This window comes from Pan paniscus, chromosome 5, assembly GCF_029289425.2.
Source record: "Pan paniscus chromosome 5, NHGRI_mPanPan1-v2.0_pri, whole genome shotgun sequence".
Lineage (NCBI taxonomy): Eukaryota > Metazoa > Chordata > Mammalia > Primates > Hominidae > Pan > Pan paniscus.
Window position 1 is genome coordinate 89,313,400 of NC_073254.2, and position 18,018 is coordinate 89,331,417.

The window sequence follows — 18,018 nt, forward strand, 5'->3', positions numbered from 1 at the left end:
TTTTCCCACATGCTGAGAAACTGAGAAACTAACCTGGTAGGGTTCCAAACTTTCAAAGGTAATTGTCTATTAAAACAATAACAGGTAGCTTGAGATGTATCTTCAATCTTGCTTCAGAATAAGGGATTTGCTACAATGTGATTTCAGTATTTCTTAACCAGTGGACTGAAATTTGTATTTGCTTCTCGCAATAGCATGAATTGCTTCCATAGAGCTACTTTGTCTGTTCTTATGTTACAAGGAGTGTGTCACAAGAAGTCAAAGAGGGAAGAAGATGAAACCGTAAAATGGGATGGTGCATTCAAAGAAGAACCAAGAGAAAACCCCAAACAGAAAAACAGCAAAACCAGTATTTCTGTATCGCTGCAGAGGACTGGAATATGTGGTTTCAGAGTTGGAAGGGAGTCTGTGGTATAGGTCATCTGTTTTTCCGATGGTAATGAGCTGGTAAAAATACATGGTCACTTAGCTAGCAGAGGCTTCAATGCTTCTTAGCAATTCCACATTATCTAGCTCTTTAATTCTTGGCAAAGAGAATTTCCAGTCTGCTCGCAGGTACTCAAACCTCTGATCTCCCTAGGACATCTTTAACTTTTGCATCTGACCCAACTGTTATTCCAAAAAGAATGTAGTAGCCATAACAGACTGAGATTATCTCACCTTCCTACCATAAAATATGCTAATTTATTTACATCAACACCCAGTTTTTCTTCCTTTCTACCTGTTTCAAATCAAGAGGGGACCCTTCTTTTTATTAAATTTCAGTCCTTCTCATGTGCTTTAGATTTCATTTCCATACGACCTCTCCAAAACTTGATGCAATCAATTGTCTCTCACTCCTGATTCATCAGTTTCTCCGTGTGATTCTTCTTTTAGTATTTAGACATGTTTTAATATTTCCCATTGTAAAAAAAAAACTCATACCCACATCCTTTTTTGCAGCTTTAATTTTAAGATACTGATAACTACTGCTTATAATTATTGAGAACTTAGTATATGCCAGACATATTCTATGACCTTTCTTTTATCAACTTGTTTAGAGAAAGGTGAGGGGAGCTCACTAGGAGCATGCCTACCTGTGGAGCTTCCATTTCACTTCTGCCAATGGAAGTGGAGCCAGCAGAGGCCTGACTCCCCACAGGAATCTCACTCTTTCCCTGATAATCTGGGAAAGAGTGAGCGATGGCACCAACTAGGATCATGAAAATGGAGAAGTGAGTGGAGTTTCTATATCATTATTAGATGCAATCAAATAGGAATTGGTGATTGACTGGATGTGAGGGAAATACAAGGATGATGTCCAAGTTCCTGGTGGGAATGATAATGTTCTTTCACTGATAGCAAACACAGAAGGAAGAACTTCCTTAAGGAGAAAGGCAGTGTTCATTTTTGGAGATAGTAGGCTTGAAATATCTGAGGTTGGATAGCTCAGAGATGGGCAAATAGGGATTTGAAATATAAGCACAAATGGAATCAACCAATCTCAGGGTTGATTGGTACTTTGTTATAGAAGTCCTTTGAAATCTCCATGAATTGTCACACCTAGAATTCCTTAACAGGTCCAGTGGTGTCATTTCGTGTAATTCAATTGTGGTGGTTGTTTAAAAAAGGAGGCATTTTTCTCTTAGGTATGTAGAGAGGTCTGAGGACAGGATTAAATGATAGCCTGCCTTCTTCCTGCACCCCACCATGGCAGCATTACTTTGTTTTTGCTTAAAAAAATACATTTTATTGTTCAAAAGTTCATCCTAAATATTAATTATCTGATATCATTTTCATAGCAGGTTCTATAAAGAAGTATATTAGTTCTAATATCATTATAGATTACACACATGAATGCATAGCAGAATGTTCCATGTGTGTTATTCTTTTGAGAACTTTAGGAACTGCCTAAGTCTAGATAAATTACTGTAATGGGTTGAGAATATGTATGAATTGTTATTATTGTTAATACTTTTGAGATTTGCCAAGAACTAAACACTTTACACTTATTATAAGCAATTTTTATAGTAATCCTACATTGTAGGTATTTTTCATTCCCATCTTACAAACGAAAGATTGAGGGTGTGAAAAGTTTGATAATTTGCACAAGGTCACACGTTTGGTAGCTTTAGTTACCAGCAGTCAGTCCATGACTGTCTAAATTACTTATTCTAAACCCTGGATGCACATTAGAATCACCTGAGGCACCTTAGCAATTCTATGCTTGGGCTTCGCCCTAGACAGATTACATCAGAATCTCAGGGAATAGCACTAATAGATCCATAGTTGTTAGAGCACCCCAGGTGATACCAATGTGCAGCCAACGTTGGGAAATACTAGCTTGACTCTAAAACCTATGATCTTTTTATACCAGGATGCCCCTAAATCAAAAATTGTTTTCATTCCACATTGAAATAGTTCTGTGATACCAACAAGACCATTGATCAAACATGATAAACAGAATAAATAAATGTCTTCTTGATAGGAAAGCATTATCCTCTTCTGCCTTCAAAGTTATACAAGAAATATTTTCAAGGCCTAGAAATCTCAGCATCAGGGCTGCAAGATTTTGTTTGCTTTGCTTGTTGCAAGTTGAAAGCAATTTTATATTTGCATTATTATTATCCTTGGTTTTGAGTGCCTATATATGGTGCTTGCAAGCTGGGAAGGGATATCTAAACAAACCTGAGGGCACAAACCTACTGAAAAAGGATTTCCTCTACAGATAAAGAACATAGTGTAAATCAGTTTCTATCTTACAGTTTACAACATGGTTTTTACCCTTTGCTTATTTATTTAAATTGACAGATAAAATTGTATGTATTTATCATGTACAACATGATGTTTTGAAATACATATACATTGTAGAATGGTTACATCTAGCCAATTAACATAGGCATTACCTCACATAGTTATCATTTCTGTGGTGAGAACATTTAACACTTTCCTCTGGTCTCTCCAGACATCTAAGAGAAAATGCTTCCTTTTTATGAACAACCACTGTCTTAGTATTTTGAAGTTTCTAAATTATTAGTAAAGCTTTCGTTGAATTCTTGGCCTTATTTAACAAGTGACTTAATTATATTTCATTTTGAATAAAATTGTTATTTTTTTAAGCCTGGAGATAACAGTATATAATGAAGCATCTGCTGTGTATGATGTACAAATGTTTGAATTCCCACAGCTCACATTTCAAAAAATCAGATTTTCCTGTTATGTGTGACAAACTTTCCAAGATCTTCAAATTATGAACATGTTTTCCACTAGATGACATCTGTGGAACAGATTTTTTTCTCTGCTGACATATATCTAACACTTTCTTTCTTTTTAATAGTGATGCTTTATATGAATATGAAATTATAAAAATTTAGCAAATGATAGTTATTGTTTGAGATACATTTAGAAATTGCTTTTATTGCTCCCTCATTCATCAGTCATTTTGTATCTCACGTAACTTTATATTGACAGTTTCTTCTGTTCAGAGTTAGTCTTGTGACAGATATTTTAATTACGTAGAAAATAACCTGCTTCAAAATTTTCACAAATTGAAGGTTGTGTAAAGGGTTGAAGATATGATGTTTCCTCATCATAACCTTGTGCCATACCTTGTAAGCAAGTACTGTAACTTGTATTTAATGATGAACCAAGAGTTTTCAAGAAAGAACTAAAGTCCATCACATCTTTTCTACTGATATTTTCCATAACATCCAAGGGAAAGAAAGCATGGGCCAAGTACTTGGGTCTATGAGAGAGGTTTTTCAGCTGTTTACAAATGACACTGCTGTCAATGTAGCATGTCATAGCAGCTGTGGAAAAAGGGAGGTTAGGTGAAGTGATAATAACAAAAGGCTTCTGATTCTATTTTTATTGCCATCAAATTTTTCATTTAATTTTATGAAATGAACCTTGTCTTCACAATGCCTATTGGTTTTAGTGACTCGTTTCATTAGTTGAGGTGCTTTATCCAGGTAACCTGAATTTGCACATGTGTTGATGGAGTTTATATAACCAAAAATATATTTGGAAATGGTTTTGGAAATGGTGCATTTCTCTGTTTTAGTTGGTGGTGATTTGAACAATAAAGGCTCATGATTTAATATAATTTTTGTTTATTTATTAGAACATCTATTTATTTGTCACACACATACTTTTTATTTGAAAAAGAATAACAGTACTGTTAAAGAATATGGATAATCATTAGAAAATTAATATTAGAAAATGAGAACCCTTTAAAGCACAAGGCAACATGTTATAGTGGAAAGAGCACATGTGCTTCTTTATTTGCTGAGTGTATAACTTCAGACAAGTTATTTAAACTCTCTGAGCTTCATTTTCTCCTTTGTAAAATATTTCCTGTACAGCATTGCTTCAAAATTAACGTTTAAGCAGAGTAGGTGCTTATAAGTTAGTTTTCTCATCATGTTTTAAGATGCAGTCAAACATCTTCAAATGTGCTTATTTTACCAAATAAAAACTATCATTTATCAAGCACTTACTATGTGTAAAGTTATGTATTACCTTTGTGCAAATCCCTATTTTAGCCATTATCTTATTTCATCTTCATAATAATTTATTTTTAGTCTGCAAGAACTATGGTCTTCTGAATAATGTAAATATGCAGTTATTAGTGCAGCCTTTAAAGAACTGCCTTTGAAATCACCGTGGTCGTCACCAAAATTTCTTTCTATAGCATAATTAATGAGTAAGCAGTTACCGGTGTGTCCAGAATTATATTGTAAATGCCTTGTACATATTTTATTCCATGTGAATAGCAAGATATATGTATTCTTAATTTATTTATTATAGGCAAATCAGGATGTGAATTGATGAAATTATCTAAACAAATAATAATCGCTTTATATGTAGGAATTAGTTTAGTTTGTCTTATATTGTTGAAATGTTACTATAATTGCAAATAATTATTAATTTCTTCATAAATACTGTAATTACAGTGTGCAAATATTGATACTCTTTAAGGGTTTCTAAATAGTATACTGAAGTGCTTCGCTTCAGTATTCTGTTTTTCATTTTTTCTAGCAAAAGCACAATTCTCTATATTTTATATCCCATTAATGTTTTTTATATAATCTTTCTGTCATAACAAACATGTTCTCTTTTGCTTTTTGAAAAACTTACAAGATATGTATCTAATACTGCTTATTTTTAAGATGCTAACACCTTTAGCTCATTTATTTGAATGTTGGAAATAAGGTAAATATAGTATTATGTATATTTTTCTGAAATTATTGAAACCTTGCCAAGCAAAAAGCAGTAAATAGTTATATTTCATACTCTAAGAAACTCATCACTGTAATAATAAAATAATATTTTTTCAAAGTGAAATTAAAGAGTAATGTTTGAAAAATTTAATAAGACAGATTGATGGAAAATAGGAAACATAGACAAGTTACATTAGAAAAGGAAAAATGTATTTCTTAAAAGGTGTGAGAGAACATTACACACAATCATATATTGACACATTGAAATATATAAGTGAAGTGGATAATTTCCTAAGAAAACACAAATTTTCAAAATTAATTTAAAAAGTGAATAGCCTGATGAGGGCTTTAATTAGAGAATTCTTGGTATTGTAGAATTTTAGATCTAGGAAAGCCTTTCACAACTGTATAATAAAACTCCCATAATTTGTAAGTGAAAATATTGAGGTCCAAAGTTTTTGTGGCCTGCTGAAAACGTCCTATTAATTAGCTTTGGAAATTAGGAGGTCATGGGTGATCCCTGTGGGATAAAAGTTTAGGGGAGATGCTAGACGGCAAGAAAAAAAGAGGAGAGCAGGTAATATAGAAGTTGAAGTGTGGCTTAATCTTTCAAGAAGTTTGACCACAATTGGAGAAAAGAGAGAGAGAATAAACCAATGAGAACCAGTGAAAACAAACCAGAATACTGGACGGTTGGTTGGTTGGTTGGTTGAACATAGAAACTTGAACAGATTCGTAGGCTAAGAGAGTGAGTACATAAGATAACTAAAGGAAGAGAATGTAGAGATACTAAATATGGAATCAAGCGTAGTTACTATTTTTTGATATTAGATGTGAGAATAGTGGTTATCTTTGGGAAGCTTTGGGACTGGCAGGATGGAGATGTTCTAAATTTTTATCTTGATTACAGTTACATAGGTGTATGTATTTATACAAATGAATCAAGTTTTATTATAATATTTATTGTGGATTAAAAAGCATATTTATTTGTAAAAATTTGTTACTCTCTGCATGGGTGAGTGGGCTTTTGAAAGGTAGCCTTCACAGTACGTACATCAAAGATGAACCAGTATATGAGAGTTTTTTCCCTTTGGGGGAGAATATTAATCTCTGACATTCTGAAAGTAGAGGTGAAGGAGAAAGGAGAGGAGGAGGGTCCTGTGGTTTAATACATACACTTGTTCCTGCTTGTACACCTATCCACTAGTGAGATTGGTATCTGACTTCAGAAACCAACCCATTCGATTTCTCCAGAAACTAATCTTCCCTGTGACAATGCTGAGCTGTGTTGGCTAGAGAAGGAAACAGAAAGTTTCAGCTATTCTGTATGTAGATTTTTCAACCAACCATTCTTTTTCATCCCCATATAAAACTGCGTAAGCCTTCTGTTTCTGGTCCCCACATTCAGAAAGTCCACAGAGTGAATAAGCTTTATTACAAACAACATTTCTATTACCCACCCCCTGCCCTGCCACCCTATAAGCAGGTAGGCTATAACTTTCTCTACCACTCTTTGTCAGTTAAACCTTCTTTCCTCAGAATCTTCTGAATTTGTCAACACCTTGAGTTCATGGTGTCTACTGCCTATTATTTTTTCTTTGTGACTTAATAATTTGGTCATTTTAGTGTGGTTTGGGAGGTAGAAGACAAATCGGTAATGTTTAATTAAAAATTTTGGACTACATTTTCCAAATGACATTGTTGCTAATATAGAAAACTTAGATTAGTTTATTGATCTCAGTGTATAGGAAATAAAATTGTATATGTTGATCTTGCATCCAACTAGCCCATTGATTCTTTTTACTATTTCTAATAGTTTAAAAATTGATTATTTTTGGATTTTCTAATAAGGAGGTATATTATCTGCAATGACAACAATGTGTATCTTTATTATTGTCTTTTCTTGTATTGTTTTCATGAGAAACTCTTGTACAACTTAGAATAATAGAAGTGATGGTAGACATCTTCCTTTTTTTCATGACTGATGGACATTAATCTAGTATTTTACTATTACAGATGATTTTCAGTACAAGATTTCAAAAGATGATCTTTATTAACCAAGAATGTTCACTTCAATATATAATTTCCAAATAACATTTTTTAAAATTATTATTTGGGTTCTGAATTATATCAAATGCTTTCACGTTTATTAATGTGACCATATGATTTCTCTTCTTTAATCTGTTGATGTAATAAATTATGGGGAGGTCATTTTTGATGTTGAATCACCCTGCATTACTGGACCCACTCTGATTTGATACTGATTTATTATCATTTTACTGTATTTCTAGACATAATCTTTTATTTTGTAATTTCACATTTGTGTTTGTAAGTGGAAGTGGCTTACAGCTTTCTTGCTCATTTCGATATCAATGTCATGTTAGCCTCTTTAAAAAATGAGTTGGATACTTCTAATCTTTCTCTTTGACCCGGAAATGGTAATGTGAATTTGGATGTTGCTTACATTTGTTACAATTTGCCTGTTGGTGTATGGAAAATGATACTGAAATGATACTGAAAATGATACTGAATTTCTACTTTTTTTGAAGGACTACTTCTTCCATTATGACTCCATTTTATCTGTTATTAGTTTTATCTCTCATAATTTATGTTTTACTAGAAAAATGTCCATTTTATGTAGCTTGTCAAGGGTGTGTGTATATATATATAATATGTATAACTGTATATATATATATATGTATAACTATTTTCATTCCTAATCTTATTTACTTTGCTTTTTCTCTCACCTTTAAATATCATTACAATGGCCAAGGTTTCGCTGCTTTACTGGTCTTTCAGAGTCAGCTTTGTCTTTATAGATGAATTTTACTGTTCTTCAAATTTTCTGGTTTGTTAATTTCCGATTTTATCTTTTTAAAATCTATTCCTCTGATTTCTTTAAGTAGCCCACTAATTTTCATCTTTCTCTTGTTTTCTATCTATTTAAGACTATAAATATTCTATTATCATAGCAAAATTTCACAAGTTTTCATATATATGCTGCCATAATTGTTATTCAGTTCTAAATAGTTTATAATTTAGAGTTTTAGTTTCTCTTTGATTATTTAAAAGCTTTTTCCTCCAAAAGGTGCAGAATTTTAATTTTGATTTCTAATTTTATTAAATTGTGGTCTGTGAAAATGTCCTGTGTATTATAAACTTCTTGAATTTATTTTATTTCACTTTCTATCCTAAGAGGTTCCATTTGTATATTAAAAATCTAGACATGCTCTGTTTTTTTATGTATAATATTACAAAGAAAGAATGTTAACCACTTTTATTTATTGCATTATAATCATCAATATTATTCTTTCCTCCATTTTTGGTTACTTTCTGAGAGCTGTATGTTAGGTTCATCATTATAATTTTAGTTTGACAGTTCATCCTTGCAGTTTTTTCAGTTTTTGCTTCATATACTTTGAAAAATTATTATTGTTCTCATAAAGATGTGTTCCTTCTGTATCTTCTTTGTGCCTTGCTCCTTTTATTAGTATGAAAAGTCCCTCTTCATCTTTTTTATTTTTCTCCCAGTACTAACATTGTGACATCTGGTTTTTACATGTTAGTATTTGCATAAGCTAGCTCTTTTCATCTCTGTTCTCTATTTTCCTGTGTCAGTCTTTGGGTTTGAAGTATGTCACATAATTACATTACTGGAATTAGACTTTTTTCATCCAATATGAAAGTTTCCAGCTTTTAACAAGTAAATACAAAGTATTACCATTTATTGTGATTTTTGATGTTTGGAATTAGTTTATTTCCTTACTTTATTTTCTATTTCTCATGTTTTCTAGTTTGTTGTCCTCTTGCTTACCTTTAATTGAACAGATAGATTTTTCTTAGTTCAATTTTTTCTGCTATTTTACAAATGTATTGTTATTATTTTTTGTGGTTACTGAAACATTGTTAACATAAATGTTCAAGCGTATTTTTCTATAATCTAGAATTAATCAGTATCTCATCCCTGAGAACATCTTAAAAAAGAGGTTTAGAATACTTTTATGTTCCTCTGCTCCCTTGCAGCTCTAATCTCTCTCATCTTTGAACCCTTCCTGATATTATTTTCAATTTTATATCTACATGGCTATATTTTTAAAATTATATAAATTTATATAAAATAAACATTTATTTAGACTTATTATTTTCTTTTTTAAACTATTTATGTATTTATTTATTTTTAACTATTATTTTAAGTTCCGGGGGTACATGTGCAGCTTTGTTACACATGGAGACTTACTACTTTCTTTGCTATCCATCACTTCTTTTATCTCATTCCCTCCTCTTGGACTTCTTATTGTTAGTGGTTTATATTGTCTAGCAATTCTTTCAAAGAGGATCTTGAGGTAATTAACTTCAAAATTTCTTCCAATTTAAAAAATATCTTTCTTTATGCCTCCCTCTTGAACAGTGGCTTGGCTGGGTGTAGAATTCTATCTTCAAAGTTACTTTCTCTTAGAATGTTGAGAATCTCTTTCTACTGCCTTCTTGTACCCTGGGTTGCTTGCAAAGAACCTGATGTCAATCTGATTCTGATTTCGTCATCAATATCTTTCTTTTTACTCTGATAGCTTTTAAGATTTTTCTCTTTATTCTCTGTTTTCACAGATTTCATCAAAGTATATGTGCATGTGCACGTGTGTATGTGTGTGTGTGTGTGTGTGTATGTTATCTTTAGTCTCTCCTACAGCCGGGAGAATTTTTACAGTGTTTTGAGAAAATTTTCTGTAATATATCTTTAAATGCTACCTTTCCCCCAATTTTCCTGATTTCTGCCTTCTGGAAATACTTTTAAATAGACTTCAGAACTTCTGTATCATCCATGCATTATGACCTTTCTACTTCTCATGTCTTCATTCCTGCTCTCAATACCTAACTTTGGGCTATGGTACCCATTGTCAATTTGTTCTTTATATACTTTTGTTTTCAAGGAATTTCTCACAGTCTCTAGTCCATCACAGTTAACACTTCTTATTTTTTCCTGTTATTTTAAGCAATCTCTTCTACTGTGTCTAGGAATTTGGTGTGAAGGGTGTACATGAGAGTGTTAGGTAAAAACAGTGCTCAGTTTGACAACTTAAATCCATTTTCAAGTTTTGAAATGTTTGCCAATAACATTCATCAGCTGTGACACTGATGAGACCAGTTTGGGGTTTGGCAAGGCAGGAAAATCAGAAGAATTGAATGATGAACTTGAAATGCTAGTGAGTCTCACATTTGGAAAGGTGAACTGTGAGGCTTAGCCATAGTGGAAGTCGACACATGGAGACATTTGAATAAAGAAAAACTGTAGGACCAAAGTTCAAAATAGTGAGTCCAGTGTTAGTGATAATTGAACAGTTGCCAAGATATGAACCTCGTTATGGAAAAGGAGATTCAGGATTTGAGGCTTGTAAGTGGAAAAAACCCTAGTACTGAGGGGATCTAAGGGATGATTGATCACTGGGGGCTTACTGATGTGGATTTGGGTTATGTAAGAAAAGAGATCAAACAATCCTGAGCCCTGAACACTAGAAAGCCAGTTTTATGGAAGCTGATGTGTCATTTGTGGAAAATAATAAAGTTCATTTGAAAATTGCTATTCATAAAAGTTGTATTGTAAAGACTTTTGTAACTTAGCCAATATGACATATAAGTAGAAAAATCAGTGTGTGTTTCCTTGTATGGAGTGTTTGATTTTCTTTTAACTTTTAAGTTCAGGGGTACATGTGGATGTTTATTACGTAGGTAAATGGGTGTTATGGAGTCTGGTTGTACAGATTATTTATCACTTAGGTATTAAGCCTAGTACCAATTAGTTATTTTTCCTGATCTCCTTTCTCTCTCCCTCCACCCTTCCATAGGCCCCAGTGTCTGTTGTTCTCCTCTGTGTGTCCATGTGTTCTCATCATTTAGCTCCCACTTATAAGTGAAAACATGTAATATTTGGTTTTCTGTTCCTTAGTTTGCTAAGAATAATGGCCTCCACCTCCATCCATGTTCCTGCAAAGGACATGATCTCATTCTTTTTTATGGCTGCATAGTATTCCATGTTGTATATGTACCATATTCTCTTTTTTCAGTCTACCATTGTTGGGCATGTGGGTTGATTCCATTTCTTTGCTATTATGAATACTGCTGCAATGAACATACACCTGAATGTGTCTTTATAATAGAAAATTTTATATTCTGTTCGGTATATACCCAGTAATGGGATTGCTGGGTCAAGTGATATTTCTGTCTTTAGGTCTCTGAGGAATCGCCACACTGTCTTCAACAATGGCTGAACCATTTACAATTCCACCAACAGTATATAAACCTTCCTTTTTCTGCACAACCTCAGCAGCATTTGTCACTTTTTGGCTTTTTACTAATAGCCATTCTGACTGATATGAGATGGTATCTCACTCACTATGGCTTTGATCTGCATTTCTCTTAATGGTCACTGATGTTGAGCATTTTTCATATGCTTGTTAGCTGAGTGTTTGATTTTATACTAATTCTTCAAATGATGAAGCAAAGTGTAGCTCCTTTTTTTCTATTTTTCAAGATCATAGTTTTTGCAATGCTCTTTATATATGGTTAGTTTTGCGACTTAAACCTCTTTAGTTCACATGTACACATTCCTTAAGTTGAGACAGCTTACCTCCATACTTGGAGCAACTTAAGGATAAATAGTTTATCCAGCTATTGTAGAATACTATTGTCTGAAGACATAGGCCTTATTTCTTTAGCTACAACACATTTCCCCATAGTCTGTGGCCATATTATTGTTCGAAGAGGCATGATTGTTGAAATAAATGTCAGTGGCTCAAAATTACATGTGCTTCAATTTGTATTAGAATTAAAGTGAATACCAGGGAGTTTCAAAGTAATGAACAAAATATACAGAAAGTAAATGTTAAAATCTCTGTACTCAGACGTTGAACACGTCATTATGTCTTATAAAATTTCAGTACACCAACACTTAGGGTCTAACATTTCAACATATTTACAGTTTGGTATAACTCTTTATTGACAGTTTAAAAATAGAGATGGACTAGCTTTGCTAGTGCATACAGTTTAGTTGAAACAAACATGTGGAGGAAAATGAAAGGGTAACTAATGACTTAGAAAGGTTATCTAGTCTTTCGATAGCAAGTGGAAGAGTTGTCTTTGGAATTCAAATGGATTGGCGACTATAGATCAAAAATAAGCAAACTAGTCAGCCTGCAGATATTTAAACCGTAAATTGGAAAAAATAAAAGTCTTAATGTGTCAACAATAGGAGGAATTACAATTGGTTAGAGCTACTGCATTATACCTGAGACTAGAGTATAGGTATGAGAAAGTGTTCAAGAAATCCATGATTTTATCATCTTTATAAGCAGAAACAAGCACTAAATAGGTTTAAGTACTACATGAAACAAAGATTCACATGCTGAAAAATTGTTTTGTTTTACTACTGCTTATAACAATGATGATAATAGTCATATTTGGTTGGGCTCTTGCTGTACACCTAGCACAGTGCTACTCAGCTTCTTAACATTATCTGTCATCATTTACACAACCTGGTGGATAAACATGCTGAAGTTCATTTTATAGGATTAGAAGAACTGGCAAACTAAGTCAACATCTGGTGAAATTTAATAAAATTAACAAATCCTATGAATAATTTGGGCCAAAAAATTCTAGTAAGATATTCTGCATTAGCAGTGGATGGTGGTAGAGATGAGAAGATATGGGTTATAGTTTTATTTCTTTGTATTGGTTTTTTTTACAATTTTTAAAATTCTACTGTCTTTGTTTTGCCATTTTCCGTTTTTAAAAATGGTAAGACTGAGAATGACTGACAAAAGAACAAATTAGTCCTGTTATTGGTTCTGGTTTATAAAGACTTGCATTTCAACAAGATTTATAAAGCAATTATACCAACAGTGAAAAAAGTAGCAACCTTTACCAAAATGAAGCTGCTGATCTTTTGCTGATGAGTCACAACTAATGATAAGCACATTCAAGGTGATTAAGTTACGTGAAGAAAAATATCTATAAAATCTTAGCCCTGTACTGCTGGTGACATGATTAGCTTTTCAAAATTACTTGATGAGGACACACATTGCAAAGTAATAGTATAGAAGCATTGTATTAAGTACTTTAAAATACATATGTTATTTTTGTACTATGTTATTAGCCAAACCTCATTTTGTACTTTGCTGTTACACCTTGAATATCATGCATGTATAAGAGCAAACTAATCTTTTTCTTTTGAAAGGCTGTTACTCTTACAGATATAATTTTAGCATCAACACAGATAAAACAACAAAGAACGATTATCTGTTAAAAGGGAAGAATAAAGAATGTAGCCAAAATAATTATGCAAGATGTCTGTAACAAATTAAATCAAAGAAAAGATAATTTTCATAATTATGTTTTAAAAATTCAAGTAAAACAATAATTTTAATCTCCCTTGAGTTCAAATTTACATTCAGGGTTCTTCTCATAAAAAATTAAGTGCAAAAATGAAATTAGACTTTTTTTTTCCATTGTAAATACTGTATAGAGCATAAAGACTACAGGGTTTATAATTTCTGTAAATAATTACTCTTGTCACTGAGGAGAAGTAGATATTTGAAATAAAAGCAATGAATCAGAGATTAACAATCCTCTGAAGAGCATATCATTTTCCCTCTCCCAGGTTCAGTGTGAGTCTTTTTGTTTGTTTGTTTCCACAGAGTATCTGCACAACCACCACTGCATTTTTGCACTTTTTCTTCCTGGCTTCATTCTGTTGGGTTTTGACTGAGGCGTGGCAATCATATATGGCTGTAACTGGAAAAATTAGGACACGGCTTATAAGAAAACGCTTTTTGTGCCTTGGATGGGGTAAGCATATTGATATACCCTTTCGTGCTCTTCTCAAAATGACGTTGAACACATATTATAAAGCAGTCATGAGTGATTAGACACAGGCTACTTTGTGTCTAATTTAATCTATGGAAGTGAAAATACATGAGCTGGTCAGTTTTGAACATTCATTGGTCATTTGGAACTTTAAAAGGAAGTAAGTATTGAATGCTCATTTAGCTAGTCAGTTAACATTCAACAATGTCTAGATAGTATGAAATGAGACCCCGAGATGCCTACACACAGAAAAACAGTGCTCTCTGTTAATATTTTCTGAAAGTGCAAAATACCTTAAAATTTTCAAGGCCTAATGTGTGATGGTTCACTAGGCATGTACTCCCACCAAGAAAACTTAGAAGATTTCATTTCAAGAAATCTCAAAGCAATTAAAGAATAAAAGCGATTCATTTCATAGGGAGAACACCATTTAGAGAATTAATGAAACCTCACAGCTTGTTGACGTGGCCCTCAAAAGTAGAAACAGAATTGCTGACAGACTGAGAATTAATTCTTTACTCATGTTTATTAAGAAGTTTCTCTCAAATTGCCTCATGACATGGACATCTCAAAGATCTATATTATAGGGCCAATTCTAATGATAGCCTAGTTAATTTAAGAAGCTACTTTTAGAAAAAGCCCAAATATACAATAATATCTACTGTATTGAAGACTGGCATATGGGATGCTAGGAGGAACCTGGGAAATTACAAATAAGTGTACTTATAACAATTCCAGAGTAATTTAGGCTGGAAAAATATGATCAATAACACATAAATATTATTCATTAGGTTTCAGCAAGGTCTATTATGTCTAGCTAATAAATTAGGACTTTATCCACAGACAAATGGAAAAGCAATTAATAAGAAGTTGAAGAGTAGGCCAGACATGGTGGCTCACGCCTGTAATCCTAGCACTTTGGGAAACCAAAGCGGGTGGACTACCTGAGCGCAGGTGGACTACCTGAGCACGGGAGTTCGAGATTAGCCTGAGCAATATGGCAAAACCCCATCTCTACCAAAAATGCAAAAAATTAGCCGGGAGTGATGGCACATACCTGTAGTCCCAGCTACTCGGGAGGCTAAGGTGGGAGGATTGCATGAGCCTGGGAAGTGGAGGTTGCAGTGAGCCAAGATCACATCACGACACTCCAACTTGTGTCACAGAGTAAGACCCTATCTCACACCAACACAAAAGTTGAAGACTTTGTTCTACTTAGAATTTCATCAAATTTTTGCTAAATTTCATGACAAAGGCCTTCTAAAGTTGAGATAGTATTTAAATCAAGGGACACTTTTGCCATGAATTAGTACCATTCTAAGAAATACAGAATACAGGTAAAAGAACACATTTTTTGATGAAGAATAAAACATGGTGATTTTCAAGATTAGTGACTACCTTGTTTAAAATTATTACTAAAGATTTTGAGGAGAGGGTTCACAGACAGTCTCTGTATTTATAGTTAATATTAAACTACTCTAGGTAGCAAAAACCTGAACTGATGGTGCTAAAAGTATCAGAAAGTTTATGGGTTGGCAGAATAGTGGTGTGTGTGTTTCATTATGAACAAGTACAATAAAATGAATCTAGAAAAAATTTAATCTAAATTGTATGAAATAAATACTATTAATTCTTCAGTTATAACCCATGAGGGATTTTTTTTCCTAATGAACTTGGCCCAGTCAATCAAAAAAAATCAACAAATGACATGTGTGGAGGAAGAGGAGAAGGAGGGACAAGAAGAGGAGAAACAGAAGGAGGAAAGGGAAGAGGAGGAAAGGGAGGATAAGGATGAGAAGGGGACTATATATTTATAATTTTATATACATATATATGTAGTCACCAGTGTTTATTTAACACTATGGTGTGTCCTTCTGAGATGTTTTCCATAGTTCTTGTCATTAAATCTCATGAAGGAATGTGATGCCACTAGAGAAGGCTCACAGAAGAGAATAGCAGGAGGTATGTGAAATGATAGTAAGAAAGAAGACAGACAGAGGACATACAATAAGATGATTAGATGATGGATTTTTCAACCGGAAAAGGCAAACATGATCTTCCTGAAAAGAAGGCATAACCAAAACTTAAAAAAAAACCTTTAAACAGCATAGATTAGAGACTCTACCAAAATACAGGGAGGTTCCATTGAACTTGAATGAGGTAAGTGTAATTCCCATAAACGTAAACTAAAAGAAGATGCTAGCTCAGAATTGGAGCAGGTATGTAGGTAATTGAACTCCCTGTTTCTACATTCTTGTTATTATAAGCAAATTATAACGAAAGTGTTAACTGATAAGATGTATTTTTTTTCTGTCTTATTATAAGTACAGCTTGATGTGGATCAATATGTGGCCAATGGAATGTTCCACTTCTCCGATATTACATCATACCAGAACATCCAGTTTTTGCCTTTCTGATTTTATAACTATAAATTTCCTTTATAACAGTGTAAACCCCTAGGGAAAAAATAACTTAAAAGATGTACTAAATCTCTGTTATTACTTCCATTTAAACCCGTGTCAAATGTGGTGGTAACCTAGCAACACCAGAGAAGTGCAGTAAGTTAAAAGCTCAGGTACCTCTCTCATATTTTTCAACTTGAAAGAAATCCTGTAATAGAAACATACCTTGTGAAGTGACTCATCCAAAGATAGTTTGTCTAATTTGAGCACCTGGAGTTTGTTCTGGCTTTTCTTAGACCAATATGCATAGTGGTTATAGCTAAATATGAATGCGTGACATTGCTTTTCTTGCAGGTTTACCAGCATTAGTAGTGGCCACATCAGTAGGCTTCACCAGAACAAAAGGATATGGCACTGATCACTAGTAAGTCCATCCACAGCGATAAATCATGTTTATAATTTAATAAATCATCAAAGAGTCTTGGTTGGCACTGCTGATGGCTTGCGCTTTATCATGGAATCATTAACAATGGTAGAAATTGCATTAGTAAGGAACAAAACAAGGTAGCTTAAATCTACAAAGGTTAAGAAATAAATGTTGTGGCACTATTCAGAATCTTTGTTTTAGTTTCCCATTTCTTAATAAGACCAGCATATTTGGCTTTTAAAATATTTCAATATTTATTGTGCATGCCCAATCTCAAATAAATTGAGAACTGGATAAGTCTTGACATACTTACTTTTTAGAACGTGGTGCTGCTATGAGCTTCTAATTCCATTGATGATAATGTGTATTGTTATTAACCAAGTTTTGTCATGTTAGTTCAAGTTTTCTTGCTATGTTAGGGTAATGCATACTAAAAATTATAGATCAAGGGAACCAATGGATTTTACATTAGAAAATACTTGGACTGTGGAAGAAATTAAAAGGGAGAAAAGGTATATGATACCAGCTTATTTTATAGTGGTAGTGCTGATAAATTCTGTGAGAGAATTTGTGTTTAAATTTAACATTTTAAATCTAAACAATGCACTTTCATGTTCTATTTTATCTGCATCCAAGTTGAGGAGGCAGTTAAGAAGTGGGGAAAGAAATGTGCATCTTATTAAAAGCATATGTTTTAAAGCATGATGTTCTGTTTAATTATTTTGGGTTTGAGGTAGGAATCACTGCCAATTAGACCCTCTGGTAGGTTCGTACAAATTGTAAACATACTGAGAGATATTATTTCACCTGTTTATCCTAAAGAAACTTCTGAAAAGTTTAAGACGCTCCTGTCATCAGAGCATTTTTGTGCAATCTATAGTATTTTTAAAAATTCTGATAGCATAGATGGCACAGTACTGGTTACTACAGCACTAGCACCTTAATTTATTACTTTTTACAATAGCATAATTATTGGTATACATCTATTTTTGGAAAGTCACTGTATTGAGAATATGGGAATAAGTAAGGTTATATATGATGGTTCCTACTTTCAAAGAGTTCATAATTGAAGTCCAATACAATACAATAAGTAATGCATTTATTTTATAACCGTAAATTTTTATAACAGTGT

The 18,018-nt window shown here is 33.1% G+C and overlaps 1 protein-coding gene across 2 annotated transcripts in view; it reads left to right on the forward strand.

Annotated features, from left to right (window-relative positions):
• Positions 1-18,018, forward strand: part of ADGRB3 (adhesion G protein-coupled receptor B3) — a 750,487-nt gene that overhangs the window by 672,569 nt on the left and 59,900 nt on the right. For both annotated transcript variants that reach the window (XM_003809552.7, XM_057302535.2), the window contains exons 19-20: positions 13,889-14,039; positions 16,814-16,883. In XM_003809552.7, the coding sequence (XP_003809600.3) occupies positions 13,889-14,039; positions 16,814-16,883 (221 nt within the window). The remainder of the gene's footprint in view (positions 1-13,888; positions 14,040-16,813; positions 16,884-18,018) is intronic.